This window comes from Gorilla gorilla, chromosome 19 (genome assembly GCF_029281585.2).
Source record: "Gorilla gorilla gorilla isolate KB3781 chromosome 19, NHGRI_mGorGor1-v2.1_pri, whole genome shotgun sequence".
NCBI lineage: Eukaryota > Metazoa > Chordata > Mammalia > Primates > Hominidae > Gorilla > Gorilla gorilla.
Genome location: NC_073243.2, coordinates 31203981 through 31227176, shown reverse-complemented (window position 1 = coordinate 31227176; position 23196 = coordinate 31203981). Strand labels below are relative to the sequence as shown.

Below are 23196 nucleotides of genomic sequence, written 5' to 3'. Positions count from 1 at the left end.
TGTGTCACATTAAATTTTTTGTTTTGAATTAGACTATCTAATGTATTATGGCAACAAACATTGTTTTTGAAATGATAGAATTTGTTTACTGTAAATAATCTGTTTGATCATGTTTCTTTTTTTTCGTACTGTTTTATTGAGGTGATTACTGTTCAACTGAAGTGCTTTTATTTTAAGACATTTGTTTCCATCACATTCCCAGGGAGTTGTCCAGACCGAAGCTTGATAATTATGAAGCTGGCCAGAAACGTTGCTCTTAGAATAGGCATATAATATTAAAAGTGTTTCTAAATAAATGTTGTTGTTTTTGTTTTTTTCCAGGTAATGAAAGTACTAAATTCTTCCAATGAGCATGTCATTAGCATTGGAGCAAGTTTCAGTACAGAAGCAGATTCTCATCTAGTCTGTATACAGAATGATGGAATTTATCAAACACAGGCCAACAGTGCCACTGGCCATCCTAGAAAAGGTGAGCATCATGGTTCCTAGTGCTAATTTAAAAAACCACCTCAATTAATAGAATTCCTTTCAAAGGGGAAATATATGTATATTTACTTATTTGCTGAATTGTTGGTGATAAAACAGTATGTTTTGAAATTTCAGCTACACAACAGATTTTAAAATTGCTTCTAATTTTTGTTTTTCTCTTGGGCTACTTTAGGCTTACAGACTTGGAAGACTGTTTTCCTTTTGACATCTTTAGGTTTAGTATATCCCATAGGGTGAGAGTCTTTCTTTGAGTAATTTCTTTCTGAAATAAGGTATTTCTTTTCACATTTGTTCACCCTCTGCTCCGACTCCTCTTAGTTGGGGGAGCACAGGGTGATAAGGATAAGACTGATTTATAAAACATAACAAACAGCATCTATGAATGACATTACTCTCAGCTCTGGCTGACTGGCTTCAGTGATTGCTATGATTACCAAACCCTTGCAGTAGAAGGCCTAACAAATTGAAAGTTAAATGGAAGCATTTCATAAAATTAATACATTATTATAGGATACCATACTTAAAATAGTCCAACATTCTGGCTGCCAATAAAATTTTTTCCTCTGCTTATAAAAGTAATATATACTTATTTGTAGTAAGCTTGGAAAATACATTTTGAAAAGTAGTAAAAGAGGCCAGGCACGGTGGCTCATGCCTGTAATCCCAGAACTTTGGGAGGCTGAGGTGGGCAGATCACAAGGTCAAGAATCGAGACCATACTGGCTAATACGGTGAAACCCGTCTCTATTAAAAATACAAAAAATTAGCCGGGCGTGCTGGCGGGCGCCTGTAGTCCCAGCTACTCGGGAGGCTGAGGCGGGAGAATGGTGTGAACCCGGGAGGCGGAGCTTGCAGTGAGCCCAGATCCTGCCACTGCACTCCCGCCTGAGCGACAGAGAAACAGAGCGAGACTACATCTAAAAAAAAAAAAAAAAAAAAAAACAGGTGGTAAAAGGGAAAAGTGCCAAGATATGGTCACTATTGACATTTTAATGTATTTCCTTCTTATATTAATGTATATGTTAAATAGATGATTTTATACTGGATATTTACACTTTTATATTATACTTTATCACTTAACATGATATTGGCATTTTTGCCACTAAAATTTAACAATTTTTAATATTTATTTGTTGAATAGGTATATTTTTATGTGGTAAAATTAAAAAGTTATTAATATTTATAGTGAAAAATCTCCTTTCCTTCCTTGATCACCCAGCCATCCTCTTACTCTCCCTACAGGCAACCAAACCAATGTTACCAGTTCTTATATATCCTTTCAGAGACATTTTTGCTTTAATGTATATTCAAGAAACACACACACATATCTACCTCTTTCTTCCGCTTTTATAGACAAGTCATAATATTTGCTCCATTCTATACCTCGTTTTTTTTGTTGTTGTTAACACACTTTGGAGATTATTCTATGTTTGTATATAAGGAGCTTTTATATTCTACAGAACTTTACATTTTATATGTTGTACATCATTTAACTGTCCCTTATTGATGGGCATAATTTGTTACCAATCCTTAGGGGCTGTTTATAAAAATGCTACAGTGAATAGTTTCGTATACACGCCGTTTTGTACACATTTGAAACTATCTGTAAGATAAATTCCCAAAAGTGGAATTGGTGTGTCATAGGATACATTTACTTGTAATTTTAATAGAAAAATGCCAAGTTAGGGCTCCATAAAGACTGTTCTGATTTGTGCTGTCACCAGTAGTGAATGTTTGATTTCCTACACCCTCACTAATATAGGCACAAACATTTAAAACAGTACTATACTCCATCAATTATTAATAAAAACATTAAGTTATTTTATTATTTACTTATTTGAGACAGAGTCTCGCTCTGTTGCCCAGGCTGGAGTGCAGTGCCGCGATCTTGGCTCACTGGAACCTCCACCTCCTGAGTTCCAGCAATTCTGCCTCAGCCTCCTGAGTGGCCAGGATGATAGGTGCCTGCCACCACACCTGGCTAATTTTTGTATTTTTAGTAGAGACGAGGTTTCACCATGTTGGCCAGGCTAGTCTCAAACTCTTGACCTCAGGTGATCTGCCCTTTTCGGCCTCTCAAAGTGCTGGGATTACAGGCATGAGCCACCGTGCCCAGCCGCATTAAATTATTTTAATGTAATATTTTATCTCATTTTTTTGTCTTTTTAATTAGTTTTCTAGTTTAAGTTGTGTGGGTATAACATTTATTGAGTACTTATATGCATATCCACATTCTGCATTTAACAAATGTGTAACATAAAAATGAGCAGTTTAAACAAATAATTGTTGTATTTCTTGATCAGTGACAGGTGCAAGTTTTGTGGTATTCAATGGAGCTCTAAAAACATCTTCAGGATTTCTTGCTAAGTCCAGCATAGTTGAAGGTATGAATTTCATTTTTAATGGTGTTTTAATGTAGAGTTATTTTTCCTAACCTTTGAAAAATATATTTGATATTTACACAAGAACATATGTAAGTTATAAAGCACAGTACCACAAACTTACATGAAATCATCAACCAGCACAAGAAGTAGAAGACTTATCTCTCTCTTCTGCCTCTCCCCAGGAATTAGTGAATAGACTGAATATGGTGTTTATCATTCTCTTGCTTGTTTTTTACTTTGTATATACATCTGCCTAAACAACATATTGTTTATGCTTATTTAGGAGATAAATAAAAGTGAAATCATTCTTCACATAGTTATATGGAACTCCCTATTTTCATACAACATGAGTTTCTAAACTTTATGCATGTTGTTTCTTACAACTATAGCTTATTCATTTTAAACGCTATTAAATATTTTGTGAATGTATGACAATGTTTTCATCTCCTGATCATGAACTTCTGGATTGTATCTATTCTAAGAATATATTCTAGAGTTTCTGTAAAATATATATGCAAGAGTGGAATTTATGGGCTGATAGATTAGTAAATGTTCACTTTACAAAGTATTGCTAAGTTGCTTTCCAAATTGGTTGTACCGATTTATATTACCATGAATATATAAAATTTATGATTAGTCTACATTTTCTCCAAACATGATATTATCAGACTGCTTAATTTGTGTCAATCCTGTAGGTATCTCTGAATATAGTCATAATTAGCATATCCCTAATTAATAAGCAGGGCATCCTATTACATATTTATTGGACATGCATGTTGCCTCTTCTGTGAAATGTCTGCTCATATCTTTTGCCCTTTTTTCTATTGGATTGTGCGTCTTTTTCTGACTGACTTGTAGTTACATAATTTTATGTATTTTATATTCCTCCTCTCCCATTTTTAGTGTCTTTTAAATAGAAATTCTCATTTTAATACAGAATAATTTATGACTCTTATGGATAATGTTTTTTATTTAAGAAATCTATCATACAGTTTTGAAAGATATTCTCCTATGTTGTCTTCGAGATTTAAAGTTTTGCCTTTCACACTTAAGTCCCTAATTTATCTGGAATTTAATTTTATGTGCTGTGTGAGGTAGAGAAATCCAGTGACTTTTTTTGTCATTTGAATAGGAGTTGATCCAGCATCAGATATTGAATTTTCCCTTTGCCCTGGTAATTGTTAATGCTATCTCTGTCACATAGCATGTTTTATTTGCACAAGAATCCGTTTCTGAGCTATGTTCTTAGCTTTTGTTTTGTTTTAGTCAGTTTGCTTAACTCTGTACCGATTCCATACTATTTTATTATCATTGTAAACATTTTCGCTTTTACTGTGAAAAAGTCAAGCATGTATAAAAGCAAAAAAGGATAATATGATAAACATTAATGGAACCATCACCCACCTTTGACAATTATCAATTTATAGCCAATCCTACTTTATCCATACTCCTTCTACTCTCCTCTCATTGTATTATTTTTACTATATCATTTCATTCACAAATACTATATTTTTAAAAGAAAAAGTATTTTTTTAGAAACATAACCACAAAACTACAGATTAGGCATTCCAAATCCAAAAATCTGAAATCTGAAATGCTTCAAAATCCTAAACTCTTTGAGTGCCGACATGACACTCTATAGAAGTGCTCATTAGAGCATTTCAGATTTCACCTTTCAATTTCAGATGCTCAACTGCTAAGTATATAATGCAAATATTCCAAAATCCAAAAAAAATCTGAAATCTGAAACACTTCTGGCCCTATGCGCTTCAGATAAGGGACACCTGTATTATCACACATAAATATTTTATCAATAATTCCTGTATATCCAATCAGTAGTCACATTACCCCCATTTTCTCACTTCTTAAAATGTTTGTTCAAATCAGTATCCAAATAAGATCCAGTCACTGCAAATAATTATGTCTACTCTTTTAATTATGAATATTTTCAGTTCTTTTTGTGATTACTTCATCTTAATCAGTTTGGGCTGCCATAACAAAATACAACAGATTGAGTAGCGTAAAAAGCATAAATTTATTTTCTCACAATTCTAGAGGCTAGAAGTCCAAGATCAAGGTGCCAACAGGGTTGGTTTCTGGTAAGGCTTGTCTCCTTGGCTTGTGGCCTTTTCTCTGTGTGACTCTCAGAGAGAGCTCCAGTATCTCTTCTTCTTATAAGAACACCAGTCCTAGGCTGGGTGTGGTGGGTCACACCTGTAATCCCAGCTCTTAGGGAGGCTGAGGCAGGTGGATCATTTGAGGTCAGGAGTTTGAGCCTGGCCAACATGGTGAAACCTCATCTCTACTAAAAATACAAAAAGTTAGTCAGGCGTGGTGGCGGGCGCCTGTAGTCCCAGCTACTCGGGAGGCTGAGTCAAGAGAATGGTGTGAACCCGGGAGGTGGAGATTGCAGTGAGCCGAGATTGCACCATTGCACTCCAGCCTGGGTGAGAGAGACTGTCTCAAAAAAAAACAAAAAAAAAACAAAAAAAAAAACACCAGTCCTTTCAGATTAAGGCCTCACCTTTATGACTTCATTTAGCTTTAATTAACTCCTTAAAGGCCCAACTCCAAATACAGTTACATTTCAGGGTTAGGGCTTCAACATACGAATTCTGGGGAGACACAATTCTGTCCATACATTTGGATTTTCTAATCATTTTTAAATCAATTATGGTAATATGTGGCATTCTAAGTGTATGAGTCCGTTTTCACACTGCTATAAAGAACTGCCTGAGACTGGGTAATTTATAAAAGACAGAGGTTTAATTGACTCACAGTTCAGCGTGGCTGGGGAGGCTTCAGGAAACTTATACAGTCATGGTGGAAGGTGAAGGGGAAGCAAGGCACCTTCTTCACAAGGCAGCAGGAAGGAGAAGTGCTGAGTTAAGGGGGAAGAGCCCCTTATAAAACCATCAGATCTTGTGAGAACTCACTTGCTATCATTAGAACAGCATGGGGGAAACTGCCCCCATGATCCATTTACCTCCACCCGGTCTCTCCCTTGACATGCGGGGATTATAGGGATTATGGGGATTACAATTCAAAATGAGATTTGGGTGGGGACACAAAGGCTAACTATATCATTCCTCCCCTGGCCCCTCCCAAATCTCATGTCCTCACATTTCAAGACACAAACATGCCTTTGCAACAGTCTCCGAAAGTCTTAACACATTCCAGCATTAACCCAAAAGTCCAAGTCCAAAGTCTCATCTGAGACAAGGCAAGTCCCTTCTGCCTATGAGCTTGTAAAATCAAAAGCAAGTTAGTTACTTCCTAGATACATTTGGGGTACAGGCGTTGGGTAAATACACCCATTCCAAATGTGAGAAATTGGCCAAACTGAAGGGGCTACAGGCCCCATGCAAGTCTGAAATCCAGCAGGGCAGTCAAATCTTATACCTCTGAAATGATCTCCTTTGACTCCATGTCTCACATCCAGGTCATGCTGATGTAAAAGGTGGGCTTCTACAGCCATGGGCAGCTCCAGCCCTGTAGCTTTGCAGGGTACAGCCTCTCCCAGCTGCTTTCATGTGCTGGCATTGTCTGGCACTTTTCCAAGCACACAGTGCAAGCTGTTGGTGGATCTACCATTCTGGGGTCTGGAGGATGGTGACCCTCTTCTCACAGCTCCACTAGGCAGTGCCCCAGTGGGAACTCTTTGTGGGTACATTTCCCTTCTGCACTGCCCTAGCAGAGGTTCTCCATGAGGGTTCCACCCCTGCAGCAAACTTCTGCCTGGACATCCAGGCATTTCTGTACATCCTCTGAAATCTAGGTGGAGGTTCCCAAACCACAATTCTTGACTTCTGTACACCTGTAGGCCCAACACCACCTGTAAGCCACCAAAGCTTGGGGCATGTGCCCTTTGAAGCAATGGCCTGAGCTATATTTTGGCCCCTTTAGCCACGAGTGGTACACTGGGCACCAAGTCCTGAGACTACACAAAGCAGCAAGGCCCTGTACCTGGCCCACAAAACCATTTTTATCTCCCAGGCCTCCAGGCCTGTAATGGGAGGGACTGTTGTGAAGGTCTCTGATATGCCCTAGAGACATTTTCCCCATTGTCTTGGGGATTAATGTTTGGCTTCTCATTACTTAACGCAAATTTCTGCAGCCAGCTTGAATTTCTCCTCAGAAAATGGGTTTTTCTTTATCGCGTTATCAGGCTGCAAATTTTCCAAACTTTTATGCTCTGCTTCCCTTTTAAACATAAGTTCCAGTTCCAAAGTATCTCTTTGTGAATGCATAAAACTGAATGCTTTTTAGAGCCCCCAAATCACCTCTTGAATGCTTTGCTGCTTAGAGATTTCTTCGGCCAGATACCCTAAATTATCTCTCTCAACTTCAAAGTTCCTCAGATCTCTAGGGCAGGGGCAAAATTCTGCCAGTCTCTTTGCCAAAGCATAGCAACAGTCACCTTTATTCTAGTTCCCAACAAGTTCCTCATCTCCATCTGAGATCACCTCAGCCTGGACTTCATTGTCCATATCACTATCAGCATTTTGGTCAGAGCCATTCAACAAGTCTCTAGGAAGTTTCAAACTTTCCCACATCTTCCTCTCTTCTTCTGAGCCCTCCAAACTGTTCCACCCTCTGCCTGTTACCAAGTTCCAAAGTCACTTCCACATTTTAAGTATCTTTATAGCAACACCCCACTCTCTGGGGTGTCAATTTACTGTATTAGTCTGTTCTCATGCTGCTATAAGGACATACCCGAGACTGGGTAATTTATAAAGGAAAGAGGTTTAATTGACTCACAGTTCAGCACAGCCTCAGGAAACTTATGATCATGGCAGAAGGTGAAGGGGAAGCAAAGCACCTTCTTCACAAGGCGGCAGGAAGAAGTGCTGAGCTAAGGGGGAAGAGCCCCTTATAAAACCATCAGATCTTGCAAGAACTGTCTCATTATCACAAGAACAGCATGGAGGGAAACTGCCCCCATGATTCAATTACTTCCACCTGGTCTCTCATTTGACACGTGAGGATTATGGGGATTACAATTCAAGATGAGATTTGGGTGGGGACACAAAGCCTAACCATATCACTAAGAATTTATCAGTTTCATTTATGTTATCTAATTTGTTGGCATAACATTGTTCATAGTATTCCCTTATAATCCTTTATTTCTGTGAGGTTGGTAGTAATGTCCCCTCATGAATTCCTGATTTTAGTAATTTGAATCTTCTTTTTTCTTGGTTATTCTAGTAAAGGTTCGTCAATTATATTTTGTTTCTCTGTTCCTTCCCTACTGTGTTTTTTTGTGTTAGATATTTTCTAGTGTACCATTTTAATTCACTTGTCACTTCTTTTAATATGTATTTTTTTAGTTATTTCTTAGTTGTTGCCATAGACATTACAGTTAATACCAAAATGTTTAACAATATAATTCAGATAAATACCAATCTAATTTCCATAATATATAAAAACTTTACTCCTGTTTATCGTTTCCTCTCTACTCCTTTGTGTCATTATTGCCATACAAATTACATGTTTATACATTATGTGCCCATCAACACTGATTTATAATTATTGATTTATGCATATGTTTTTTAAATGAGAAGAGGAGTTACAACCCAAAATACATTTATGTTCTTATATATTAACCCATGTAGTTACCTTACCTATTCTCTTATTCATGTGCATTCAAGTTACAGTGTAGCATCCTTTTATTTAAGTGTGAGGGACTTCCTTTAGTATTTCTTGTACTTGAAGTGTGCCAGCAACACATTTTCTCTGTTTTTGTTTATCTGGGAATGTGCTAATTTCTCCTTCATTTTTGAAGGAGAGTTTTGCTGGACATAAACTTTCTGGTTAACAATATTTTTCATTTAGCACTTTGAATATGTCATTCCACTGTCTTCTGGCCTCCATGGTTTCTTTTTTTTTCCTTTTCTTTGTTTTTTTTTTTTTGAGACAGGATTTAGCTTTGTCACCCTGGCTGGAGTGCACTGGCATAATCACAGCTCACTACAGCCTTGACTCTTGGGTTCAAACGACCCTCCCATCTCAGCCTCCTGAGTAGCTGGAACTACAGACATGTACCACCAGGTTTGGCTAATTTTTTTTCTATTTTTTGTAGAGACAGGGTCTCACTGTGTTGCCCAGGCTGGTCTGAAACTCCTGGGCTCAAGCATTCCTCCTGCCTCGCCCTCCCAAAGTTTTGGAATTATAGGCATGAGCCACTGTGCCTGGCCTCTACGTAGTTTCTGATTAAGAAGTCAGCAGTTAATTTTATTTGAAATCCTTTGTATGTGATGATTTGCTTTATTGCTGCTTTCATGACACTCTTTGTCATTCACAGTTTGACTATGATGTGTTTAGGGGTGGATCCCTTTGAGTTTATAGTATACTTGGAATTCTCTGTGATTCTTAGATGTTCAGATGAGTGTTTTTCATTATGCATATATTGGTATTCTTTTTTTTTTTTTTTTTTTTGAGATGGAGTTTCCCAGTTATTGCCCAAGCTTGAGTGCAATGGCGTGATCCTGACTTACTGCAACCTCCACCTCCTGGGTTCAAGCGATTCTCCCACCTCAGCTTCCTGTTAGCTGGGATTACAGGCACCCACCACCACGCCCAGCTAATTTTTTGTACTTTTAGTAGAGACAGGGTTTCACCATGTTGGCCAGGCTGGTCTCGAACTCCTGAACTCATGGGATCCACCTGCCTCAACCTCCCAAAGTGCTGGGGTTACAGGCATGAGCCACTCTGCCCAGCCACATATGTTGGTATTCTTGATGATATACCCACACGTCTCTGAGGGTCTGTTCATTTTTCTTCTTTTTTCTTTCTGTTCATCAGACTGGGTAGTCTTAGTTGGTCTGTTTTCAAATTCACAAATTCTTCTGCCTAGTCAAATCTGTTGTTGAGCTCCACTAGTGAAGTTTTCATTTTAATTGTAATTTTGAACTCCAGAATTTGTATTTTTTTCTTACAATTTTGTAATTTCTATCATTTCATTGATATTCTCTGTTTGGTTAGACATCATTCTCATACTTTGATTCTTTAGACATAGTTTCCTTTAGTTCTGTGAACATATTTAAAATAATTGATTTATACCCTTTGTCTAGTAAGTGTAATGTCTTTGTTTCCTTAGGGACAGTCCCTGTTACTTGCTTTTCCCTTCATATATAGGCCATATTTTCCTATTTCTTTGGATAAAAGGGTTTCCTATAAAGCTGTGTAACTGAGATACTGTGGAGAATGACATTAGTGAAAGTTGCGACACTGAAAACCTCAAAAAATACTCTGCCCCATATAAGGAATGAGGAAACTGGCAAAGAATCAGAAGCAACTCTTTCAGAACTCTGGAAATTAACCAAAAGTTTATAGCAATTGGGGATGGTTTATTAAAGAAAAATGACTGAATCTTGATTAGAATAGCAAGCTGTTATTTTAACTTGCCCTATACCTATCCTCTCATCTCCAGCACAGCAGAAGCCTTGAAAACCAGCAGGCTTATAGCCAGTGGTGGGGGCAGTAAGGGGTTGGAGCTCCTTCAGAAACTTACTATCAGACAATTGTCATTATTTGACTTCTCAGGTGGTTCCCTGGAAGACCCTACTTACAAGGCTGTTTCCTGACTCTAAGCTTACCCAGTGGGAAAAATCTTTTCTCAGGGAGTGTTTGTCAAAATGGAATGATTATGCATACAGCAAGTATTTAACCAGCCTCTAGCTATGGAATACAATTGAGGCAAACAACAGGCAAATCTAAAGGTTAAAAGGAAAAGCTGGGGAATGCTTTGTCAGTAAGGGGTCACATGCAAGTTGCAAATACAAGGATGTACAAATGCCCAGGAAAGACCTGGGAAGGTCCTATGTGTCCACCTCAGATTGACCTTGAGCCTCTGCACAAGCAGGAAGTGATAGCCAAGATAGAGGTGTCCACTGCCTGACTTAAATGTTGAAGGCATGCCCGAACAAGCACATAAAGCTTCCAGCAAAGACTAGGATAGTTATTAGTTTCAGGCATTTAAGGATATCTCAGTTCAATAATTAGACAGCTAATAAGCTAACTCAGCAGAGACTTTAGTGACTACATATGTATGACAAAGAATGCAGATTTTACAGAATTAGTTCAAAAAAGCCACATAACAACAAACAGCAACAAAAACTCTGTGGAGAAGACAAAATCTGATTTCCAGAGTTGCCTCATTAATTATTTAAAATGTCTCATTTTCAACATAAAATTGCCAGACGTGCAAAGAAACAGGAAAATGTGGTCTATACGTGAAGGGAAAAGCAAGTAGCAGGAACTGTCCCTAAGGAAACGAAGACATTACACTTACAAGACAAAGGGTATAAATCAATTATTTAAAATATGTTCAGAGAACTAAAGGAAACTATGTCTAAAGAACCAAAGGAAAGCATGAGAATGATGTCCAACCAAACAGAATATCAGTGAAGCAATAGAAATGATCAAATTATAAGAAAAAAATATATATAAATTCTGGAGTTCAAAATTACAACAATTAAAATGAAAACTTCATGGTGGCATGCACCTGTACCCCAAGCTACTCAGGAGGTTGATGGCACCCATATGCTTTATTCTTCTTTTCAGTAGTGCCGTGGCCAGTGTAAGTCCTTTGATTTTTTCATATTAGTTTTAGGATCAACTTGTCAGGTTTACAAAAGGTCCATGGGAATTTTTATCTGGGGTTGCATTAAATCATTAGCTTAATTTTGAGAAAATTGGCACATTTTCCATTTTCAGTGTTCCTATTCATATAGTAGACCCTCACTTATTTTAAATCTACAGTTATGTGTTGCTTAGTGATGGGGATACGTTCTGAGAAACGTTTCATTAGGCAATCTTGTCATTGTGCAAACTTCATAGAGTGCACTTACACAAACCTAAATAGTATAGCCTAGTGCATACCTAGGCTATATGGTATAGCCAATTGCTCCTAGTCTGTAAACCTGTACAGCATGTTACCGTTCTGAATATGTTAGACAGTTATAATATGATGGCATTTGTGTATCTAAGTATATCTAAACACAGAAAAGGCACAGTAAAAAATACTGTACTATAATCTTATGGGACTACTGTTGTATATGTGATCCCTCATTGACTGAAATGTTGTTTTGTGGTACATGACTTTATGATTTTTGGTTTAGGCCTTGTATATATTTTCTTGATTTATTCCTTTACCTTATAGATTTTATTGCCGATGTAAATGGTATCTTATTAAATTAAAATTGTAATCTGTTTCTGGTATATAGAAATACATTTATCTCTGCATTTTAAAACTTACATCCAGCCACATTATATACTCTTATTTATAATAATTTATCTGTCGATTCTTTTAGACTTTTCTGTGTAGCTGAAATAGTGTAATTTTGCTTTTTTCTTTGCAATTCTTATGCTTTTTATTTATTTATTTTGGTTACTGGCTGGGACTCCTAATATAATAGAAGCAGTAATCATAAGCACACCCATCTGGATCCATGTTTATCAATTAATACCTTTTAAGAAGTGAATTTTTATGATTTATTTTTATGTGCCATATCTGTCATTTTGATAATGGAATTTGAGATATCCAAATATTTTTCTTCTTATTTCTTTTCTCTTTTTTTTTTTTTTGAGACTCATTCTCACCCAGGGTCTCATTCTCACCCAGGGTCTCATTCTCACCCAGGCGGGAGTGCAGTGGCATGATCATGGCTCACTGCAGCCTCAACCTCCAAGGCTCAGGCAGTCCTCCCATCTCAGCCTCCTGAGTAGCTAGGACTACAGGCACACACCACCACACCTGGCTGTTTTTTTGTTGTTTTCTTGTAGAGACAAGGTCTCACTATGTTGCCCAGGCTGGGGCTTGAACTTCTGGGCTCAAGTGATCCTCCTTCCTCAGCCTCTGAGTAGTTGGGACTACAAGCACATGCCACCATGCTTGGCTAATTAAAAAAAAAATTTGTAAATATGAGGTCTTCCTATGTTGCCCAGGCTGGTCTCAATCTTCTGGACTCAAGTGATCCTCCCTCCTCAGCCTCCCCAAAGTACTGGGATTACATGTGTGAGCCACTGCTCCTGGCATCAGTCTGTTTTTGAGATACCATCTTCATCTTCAGTTTTTATCAGCTTAATTATGTGTGCCTAGATTCCAGTCTCTCTTCTTCTAGGACTTTGTCACTGTATGTGTATGTGAATGTGTGTGTGTGTACACAAATATATGTGCGTGTGTGTGTTAGATTGTTTTGTGTCACCCCATAGATTCTTGATGCTCTGCTCATTTTTTCTTCAATGTTTTTTCTTTGTGTTCTTCAGATTGGATACTTTTCACTGATTTTTCTTTATGTTCTCCAATTATTTTTTTTGCCATCTTTAGTCTACTATTAAGTCTCTCCTTTGGGGTTTCAGTTTTAGTTAGATTGTACTTTTCTGTTCCAGAATTTCTTTTTGTTTCTTTTTCCAGTTTGTATTTCTCTCAAGATTTATTATATGTTTATTTAGCCCATATTTGCTTTTTATTCTTTGAATGCGTTTCCTTTATGTCTTTGAATATACATACATATATACATATATATGTGTGTATATATATATATGTGTGTGTGTATATATACGTGTGTGTGTGTGTGTGTGAGTATATATATATATATTATTTTTTTTTTTTTTTGAGACAGAGTCTCACCCTTTCACCCAGGCTGGAGTGCAGTGGCGCAATCTTGGCTCACTGGAAGCTCCACCTCCTGGGTTCACGCCATTCTCCTGCCTCAGCCTCCCGAGTAGCTGGGACTACAGGCACCTACCACCACACCTGGCTAATTTTTCGTATTTTTAGTAGAGACAGGGTTTCACCGTGTTAGCCAGGATGGTCTCGATCTCCTGACCTCATTATCCTCCCGCCTCAGCCTCCCAAAGTGCTGGGATTACAGGCATGAGCCACCGCACCCAGCCTCTTTGAATATATTTATTATAGCTGTTTTAAAATTTTTATATGCTTAATTGGCCATCTTGAAGTTGGCTTCAGTTGCCGAAGGGGTCACATTTTCTCATTTCTGTCTAGTAAGTTCTATTATTTTTTTTGAGACAGGATCTTGCTCTGTTGCCCAGGCTGGAGTGCAGTGGTACAGTCATAGCTCACTGCAGCCTTGAACTGCTGGGCTAAGTGATCCTCCTGCATCAGCCTCCTGAGTAGGTGGGACTGCTGGTGCACACCACCACACCTGGCTAATTTTTAAACTTTTTGTAGAGATGAGGTTTCACTGTGTTGTCCAGGCTGGTCTTGAACTCCTGGCCTTAAGACATCCTCCCTCCTTGTCTTCCCTAAGCACTGGGATTACAGTTGTGAGCCACCACACCTGGCCTGTCTAGTAATTTTTGGTTGTGTATTTGTCATTGTTATATGTAGGGAGACCCCCTGAAACTATTGCTACAGAATAAAAGATGAAATGCTCCTGATTATTGTAAATACAAAATTGCATGCAGGACTGTGTAAAGACAATGCCAGGTTGGACTAGCAGAATGAGCCAACAGCACGTGATGTGCTTCCCCCTGCAGAGAGCCTATGAGTGGACGTGCAGTCAGGGAGGTTTCACATCACCAAGATTCCTATCCCAGAAAAGCAGATGTTCATAGCTCTGGGAATGGAATGCGACCCTTGTGGAGAGCCTATAAACGGACGCATGGGGGGGTGCCTGTCCATATGGATAAGATAGGGCTATAAACGCCCTCATCTTGCTACGGCTCTTCTAGGCCTCTTTAGGGTTAAGGCATACTCCCTTCTGAGAATTTCTGGTCTAACCGGTTGTCTAGCTTCACGTCCTGTTTCTATGGATTGTTTGTAACCAGCTTTTGCTGCAAGTGTTACTGCTGATTAATATCTTGCTAATCACAGGTTATGGAAAGACTGTGCTTCTGTTTTAAGGCTCTGTTAGAAATTACTGATGCACACACTATATTGTAAATTCTTATCTCTGTATACTGTACTTCTGCATACAGATGTTATGTTAAAGAATTACTTCATCCCCATGTGACCATCTCACCTCATAATCAAATGACCCTAAATCCCTCACTAAGCTACCCCTGCCCTCACTAAACTTAATAATAAATGCTGGTATATCCAGTGCATTCTTGGCACCACGGGACCAGAAGGCGGTGACCCCCCTGGACCCAGCATTCACTATCTTTTGTGTGTCTATTATTTCTCAACCTGCTGATCTGCCTAGGAACAAAGAGAGAGCCCTGTTGCATTGTGGGCTGCTGGCCAGATCCCGCAATAGTTACATGCTTTAGAAACTTTAGATTCTAAGTACTTTTTGCTGAAGAAGGTTTGTTTATGTTTTAGTAGGCAGTTTCATGGTTGATCACCTTGACATCGTGTACACTTGATTTTTCACTTTCTTAAGATGGATTTGTGGAAATCCTAAGGTGTTTACCGGTCCACACTAATTTGACAGTACTCAGTCTTCAAATCTATTTTGCCTATAGATTTTGTAAGGGCTTCGTTTTGGCTTTTCTACAATGCTAGTTAATGAGGTGTTAATAAAGTCTCTTCACTTTGGTTGGTCCACATGACCAAATTCCCCAACATTATTTGACTTCTATTACCTCTGTTCTGTTCCCCATGCTGTAACACTGTGCTATGTTTAAGCCTCATCTAGTCTCACTCTGTTATTGTGTCCCCAGTTCTAGTCCAAAGACTTCAAAGTCTTCCATGCAGTTTTCTAGTGCCCCCCTCTTAAGTGTCCTGACTGCAGATTCTAGGCTTCACCAAGCTCTTTATCTCTGAGTTCTCAGCCAATAGGGCCATTGTAGACTTAGTGGGTCACCTTGAAGAAATTATCCCCAGGCAGAGAGCTCAGGGCAGAGAGTAAGGGCTCTCTGCCTGGGAATAATTTCCTCATGGTGACCCATTAAGCTTACCTGAGTTCTCTGCCTGGAGATAACCATGGGCTTAACCTCTTCAGTTTCCTTCTAGGGATCTCAATATTGCACTGCCTATTGTCCAGAACCTGAAAACAGTTATCTCATACATTTTGTCTAGTCTTAGGGTGGTTGTCACATGACAGGGCTATCTGGTACCAGTTATTTCATCATAGCCAGAAGCAGAAATTCTCTTTGTTTTAACCTTAAAAAAAAAATTCTTAACTTTGCAAAATACTTGTCTTATTTCCTAGTGGAAAACAACCATTAAGATGATTAGCAAATGATTTAAAACTTGTATCTTATACAGAACATATTTTGATAGCAAATTTTATGGCTTAGATACACACATTGGTATTTGGCAAAAAGAAATGTGAAACTTAGTCTCATTTCTAGATGGCTTAATGGTACAAATAACTCCAGAGACCATGAATGGCTTGCGGCTAGCTTTACGAGAACAGAAAGACTTTAAAATTACATGTGGGAAAGTTGATGCAGTAGACCTGAGAGAATACGTGGATATCTGCTGGGTAGATGCTGAAGAAAAAGGAAACAAAGGGTAGGAATTTTTTTATTCTAAAATATAATTGATTTGAAGGAAAGTGCAAGATTAAAATATCCTATTAATAAAACTAAATATTTTATGAACGAATATATACTTATACCATCAATTTAAATGCCTTTACTCAAATTAATGAATGCAATCTTTTTCAAACATGTACCTAACTAGCCTCATAAGTTGTGGTGTGGTTTTTGGGCCAGGATGGTCCATTTGAGAGGGGCTTGATGATGAAACGTCTGTTGTGTAGCAGTGTGGGCTTGATGCCAGGGATGAAAAGGCAAGACACTTTTTCTTTCAGATGGTACCTATTTTTGTCACATAAGTAAAAGATTCCCTTTGGATGATATATACTGTATTATTTTGATTCACTATAAATACAAACAACTGGATTTAATAATATTTACATTAGAGGCCTTACAGATTATTACTGCCACTCCTTCCTCTCTTCAGTTACCCATTTTCTTTCTTTTTTTGAGATTGGCTAAGGGGTCTGGAGCAAAGAAGGAAAAAGAGGGCTGAAGGATTCCAAAATAGAGTTTTTGAATTCATGAGGCAGCTTTTCTATTAGACTATCTAAGGTATTTTAAACTTGAGGTCTGAATTTGGCATATGAAAAAGGAGATACAATTTATTGATGAACAAAAAAGATTACTACACAATCAAGAAATCTTGGTAAATGAATGTGAACTACAGATTTAGTTATTTTGTATATAATTGACATATCTTCTTTTATATTTTTTCCCTCATTCCATTTGTTCAAATCTAATAATTCATTTCAAAAAACACATTGGTGCTAATAATTCTATTGTATTATGTTTTATTTCATAGTGTTATCAGTTCAGTGGATGGAATATCATTACAAGGATTTCCAAGTGAAAAAATAAAACTGGAAGCAGATTTTGAAACCGATGAGAAGATTGTAAAGTGTACCGAGGTAACTAAGAAAGAAGGTTCCTTTACATGCTGTGTTTCAATATGATTTTTGTTCTTTGGAGATTGTGCATACTCAACCTCTAAATATTTATGCATAGCTTATTATACTTTTTATGCTACACTTTGAGACATACGCATTTCCACCCCAGAATTTTATACACCAGAATTGGATTTCCATAGGGTTAGTTCAGGCTATCAAATGGTGGTACTGCCTGCCAGCTGTGTTGGCAGCATTGCCATCTTTGTACTGTAATATGTTACTTGACCATATTTTCATTTTCCTCAGATTTTATGAAAAATAAGATATTGTCATTAATTTATAATCAGCATTCACATATGAAAGTTACTTTTTCATGTTTTAGTTTTTTTTAAATTAGAGGATATGAAACTACAGACTCCCAAGTCCTTAGTCTACCTCCTTATTCCCCCTCATATTTATTTCTTATGCATTCTTTGTGATTTTATTACATGTACAAAATAGAACCTGTAGAGAATGTAGACACAATGTTTTATCTTAACTTCATATAGATGTTCTTTACAGGATAGACTCATACTGATTTAATAAGCCTTTCCTTGCTACAAATTAACTTTAGGCAAAAATTGCTGAGACATTTCCATATTTACCATAACTTTTGGTTTTATGTTTTTACTTATAGTACAGATCAAGCTATCGATATAGAATTCTCACAACTAATGCTTTTCATGGTACTTACATTGGAATTTAATTAAACTTGAAAGCAGCAATTGTTGCATTTTAAAGTTACTTTTAATCATGACTTGTTTCCTAATTAAATACATTTCAGGTGTTCTACTTTCTAAAGGACCAGGATTTATCTATTTTACCAACTTCTTATCAGTTTGCAAAAGAAATAGCCATGGCTTGTAGTGCTGCGCTGTGCCCTCACCTGAAAACTCTAAAGAGTAATGGGATGAATAAAATTGGACTCAGAGTTTCCATTGACACTGATATGGTGAGGCGTGTTTTTGTGATGTATTTTTGAAATGAATGTATTGCATATTAAAATAATCAAGTTTTTCTTCAACCTTTTATTTTGGGATGAAAGGGAACGAAAATTTGTTGAGCATCAAATGTGTGCTACACACTTCACATATATTATCTGTATTAGTCTCCACAACAGGGGTCAGCAAACTGTTTTTGCAAAAGGACAGACAGTAACTATTTTGGACATTGTAGGCAGTATGGTTTTTTTCACAACTACTCAACACTACCATTATATTGGGAAAGCAGCCATTCACAGTATGTAAACAAATTAAGTGTGGCTATGTTCCAGTGAAATTTTGTTTACCCAGTGGGGCCAAGGTTGGCCTGCAGGCCATAGTTTGATGAACCCTTCTCCATGACTACTCTGCCTTATAGGTAGGTTTTTAAATTTACTTATCTGACTAAATTCTATATGTACATGATTTAAAATCTTAAAAGTCTAAAAGTGTATATATAACAGGACCACCTCACTGAATATTTGTGGAGAGCAGCATTCACAATGTATTCTGTGTAACTGGTGGACTCTGGAGATAATAACTCCAGACTACAATGTAAATGGTTCCCAGTAGAGTTGTATAAGGCAACAGCCTTGGAAATATCTTTCCTACTGTTGACATCCAACCCATCAGTTCACCTCCATACTTTTCTTTATCCTCCCTCTCCGGCCAAGCAATCAGTGTTACTCATTTCTTACGTATTCTTTGTGATTTTATGCATCTACAAGCAAATAAGTGTGTGTCCTCATTTTTCATCTTCCCTCTTTTACACATTTTTTACCTTGCTTCTTTAATATATCTTAAAGATATTAATACTAGCAGACATTCTTTTTTAACAGCGGCATAGTAGTTGATTATATAAATGTACCATAATTTATCTAACTAATTATTCATGCATATTTGATATATGTTGATAGACATTCAGGTTGTCCACAATATTTTGCTTTTACATAAGCGTAAGTATATCTATAAGAAAAATTCTGAGTAGAATTGCCAGGCCTGAGTATATACTCAATAGATATTACCATATTATCCCAAATAGAGGTTATGTCAATTTATATTTATTTCTTCCAGCAATTTGTGAGAGCTCTTTCCCTTACATCTTTTTTTTGAGACAGTCTCACTCTGCCACCCAGGCTGGAGTGCAGTGGCACGATTTTGGCTCACTGCAGCCTCTGCCCCCTGGGTTCAAGCAATTCTCCTTCCTCAGCCTCCCGAGTAGCTGGGACTACAGGCATGTGCCACCACACCTTGCTAATATTTGTATTTTTAGCAGACACAGGGTTTCACGATGTTGGCTGGACCGGTCTTGAACTCTTGACCTCACGTGATCTGTGGCCTCCCAAAGTGCTGGGATTTATAGGTGTGAGCCACCGCACCTGGCCTCCCCCACATCCTTATCAAAGAAGTATATAATCAAACTTTTGAACTTGGACAATTTGATAGGTGAAAAATAATACCACATTATTATTAATATTATTATTACTTGTTAAATAGATGGGGTTTCACTGTGTTTCCCAGGTTGGTCTTGAACTCCTGGGCTCAAGCAATTCTCCTGCCTTGGCCTCCCAAAGTGTTGAGATTATAGGCATGAGCTACCACGCCTGGCCCCAGTATTATTTTAATTTGTATTTTTTCTTAACAAGGAGTGATGATCATCTTGCATGTAAAAACAATTTGTTTTTCTTTGAACTTTCAGTTCAAATCTGTTAGGAAAATAAATATTCCTATTCCTAAGGAATATTTATTGTCCTAACAGATTTGAACTGAAAGTTCTCTTTCTGACATCCAGGTAACTCTTTCCAACATCCAATATAGATTTTCAAATCAGAGAATTCATTAGAATGGTTAAGCTAAACATGGGTGAGTTCATATGCTGAGGGTTTGCTTTTCTCCAGCCAGGATATATTTTACTCAGTTCTTACTGGAAAAGGGGTTTTGTTTTTATCTCACTATTAAAAGTCCTCTTTTCAAGGAAGCACCCACTATTTGTTATTTGAGTAAGCACTGTAAATTTTTTTTAGCCAATTGTATTAAAATGTAATTTGCACCAATGTTAGAGTCTAATATTAAATATTATTGCAATAACAAATTTGAAATATTTCAAGTAGATTTTTTTAATACCATGGGGTTTTTAATTTAAGTAATGTCGGCAGTTATTCAAAGCCTCATCCCTCTAATTTGTTTATGTGTTCATTTAGAGGAAACGTAAAGTATGACATAGTGGCAATTTTATCTTTATGATATGTGGGGAGGAACAATTATAATTTATGTAATAGACAGATAAAAGATACAGGAGAATGTAGAATTTTTTTATAAATATATCAAATATTTTATTTAACATGCTTGAACTGGTATTTTAAAATATTTCACTTATTTTATATTCACATTCCGAGCTAAACAAGATTGCTCATTTTCTTATCAAGAATTTTTTTTTTTTTTCTAGGTTGAATTTCAGGCAGGATCTGAAGGCCAACTTCTGCCTCAGCATTATCTAAATGATCTTGATAGTGCTCTGATACCTGTGATCCATGGTGGGACCTCCAACTCTAGTTTACCATTAGAAATAGAATTAGTGTTTTTCATTATAGAACATCTTTTTTAGTGAAAGAATGTGCCATATTACATATTGCAACCTAATTTGTTAAAACTAACTCCAGCACTAAAGCTGAAATGCCACAAACACTAAAAGTATAAATGTCTGATTTTTGAAACACATAAGCTTTGCTCTTTAGGCAGGAATGATCTTTTCAAATCATTAGCACAATATTTAAATATCTAAAAATTTAAGAGATCCATACTTTCTGAAGCTTTACAATTAATTTAAGTACTAAAAAGACAAGGATTTCTTTTAAGAAATTTGTAGCATTTACTGTGTTATTTAAATGCTAAGCCAAAGTATCTGCACTTAGGTATACCTCTTTATGCCAATAATGATTTTAATGAAGGCTCTTTTCAGATGTAACCTTATGAAGGAAATATCTGCTTTGTGTATATGCCAGTTAGAATACTGGTTTCTAAAGTCTGTCAAATTGTATTTCAGTGGCACAAAAACCAGTTTCGAGGTCTTAGACTTATAATTCTTTGAATAAAACTGATAACTTATTTGTATAACTGGAGTGGAGACCTACCTCCATAATTAGATAAACTCTTTTTGGATTATAATCAGAATTTTGCCTTTTTTCTTCTCAAATTATTACATATGTATGTATTATATATCCATATATATAGTTTTTCCTGATTAAATGGATATTAAAATAATTGCGGGTGCTTCAGGACTTTTTGCTTCTATATTTAAGTATATTGTTTTTATAGCAAGAACATATTCTGAATGTGTTTTATAAATCTTTAATAATTTATATATAGGTAATATTTTTGTATCACAATGCATTATTTTTTTCCTCCTTTCCTTCCAAAGTATACCACTGTATTTACCACTTCTAAGAGTGACTGACGATAGGCCAGATGACCCTTGAAGTAGTCATTATGTAGCAATAAATGAAGCCTGAAACAGGTTTTTTTACTTCCACTTTAATCCTTAGAAATTTCTTGGCAACTTCGCATATTTTCATTGACACCAATGTATAAGTATAAATTTAAATGAACTAATCACTTTTGCATATTTTAAATTCTTTATATGGTAGTTATTTTTTATAACAGGATATTAACATAAGTTAAATCCTATGTATTTGAAATTGTGACAGAGCTTTCCTCTTTACTTCAAACAGCAAAAAAGTGGGGGGCATATTGTAGTCCTGTCATTTAAGTTATGTAAAAAATTTAATCATTATTTTGATGCTTTAAACATTCTCATGTGTAATATATGTTTTTGTATCAAAAACACTCATATATTTCAAGAAAAAGAAATTATGTTAAATAGCCCTGTTTTAAGAAAAATATTTATGAAGCATCTCAACTTGAAGATCAAGTCAAAGTTATAACTCAGGATCTGAGGTCTCAAGCTAGGAGAGACTGAGAATTTTAATCAGTTTGGGCATATAGTTTGGACTGAATCACATCTGTAGTACTTAGCCAAAGACAATTTGGAGGAGAATATCAGCCTTCTGGAAGTAGCTACTTCCTGAACAATGTGTCACAGATATTCAATAAAATGGCAACCTGTTATAATTTGTGAAATTTATTGAAATGGTGTAAGATGAAAACAATTGCATATCAAACCCAATTTATGTTTTCTAAATATAGTGTATGTATTCTGCCATGTAAGTAATTGAACAGTCTTAAAATAACCAAATGGTAGAGAGCTGTTACATGGTGGGATAGCTTTGGATTTGTTTTCATAAAATCTCTACATTCAATAAAAATTGGAATTATGTGCCTGAAGTTTGGAGGCACATTTTGAAATATTCTTTGTAGACATATAGTATGTTTCTGAATGTGTTTGTTACTTATTTGGTCATTGGTACTTAATTTGAAATTTTAATTTTTTAAGAGTGAAGAAATAGAATGGTTCTTTGTACTCAGTCTGCAATGATCTATTTTTGGCTTATGTCTTTTAATACTACTCTCTTTCTCTGAATTTTGAAATATGAAGTAAAATCTAGCCCATTTGTTTTATGCAGCTATTCAACAAACTGTGTGTGTTTGTATACTTGCTACATGCAGAGCACTTTACCAGGTTTCTAAGCAAAAATTTCTAAAAATGATTAATTGTTCTGACAGAATTAGGCATAGTTCTTTATCAGCATTTATGGATTCCATGCCACAAGTAGTATGCGCTTAAGTGCAGAGCATGCCAAGAGAAAAGAGTAGGATTTGGCCCTGTAGGAACAAAGATTCAATTGTGGGAAACTACTTGTTTCTGAAAATTGCATGCTAGGATATTTACATCATGTTCCTGTTGAAAACAATTCCTGATTAAAATACAAGAATAATCTTAAAACATCAAAGAGATTTTCCAGACAATAAGGAATGCCAAGTCCAAAAGTAAAGAGAATAAGAGAA

General features: G+C 36.6%; 1 protein-coding gene across 6 annotated transcripts in view; it reads left to right on the top strand.

Moving 5' to 3' along the window:
- Positions 1-22362, top strand: part of ZFYVE16 (zinc finger FYVE-type containing 16) — a 74321-nt gene extending 51959 nt beyond the window's left edge. For all 6 annotated transcript variants that reach the window (XM_055366945.2, XM_055366943.2, XM_019013615.4 and 3 more), the window contains 6 exons: positions 322-469; positions 2793-2873; positions 16137-16299; positions 17131-17236; positions 18039-18206; positions 20681-22362. In XM_055366945.2, coding sequence (XP_055222920.2) covers positions 322-469; positions 2793-2873; positions 16137-16299; positions 17131-17236; positions 18039-18206; positions 20681-20839 — 825 coding nt within the window. In that variant the 3' untranslated portion in view covers positions 20840-22362. The remainder of the gene's footprint in view (positions 1-321; positions 470-2792; positions 2874-16136; positions 16300-17130; positions 17237-18038; positions 18207-20680) is intronic.
- Positions 22363-23196: the final 834 nt, after the last annotated feature.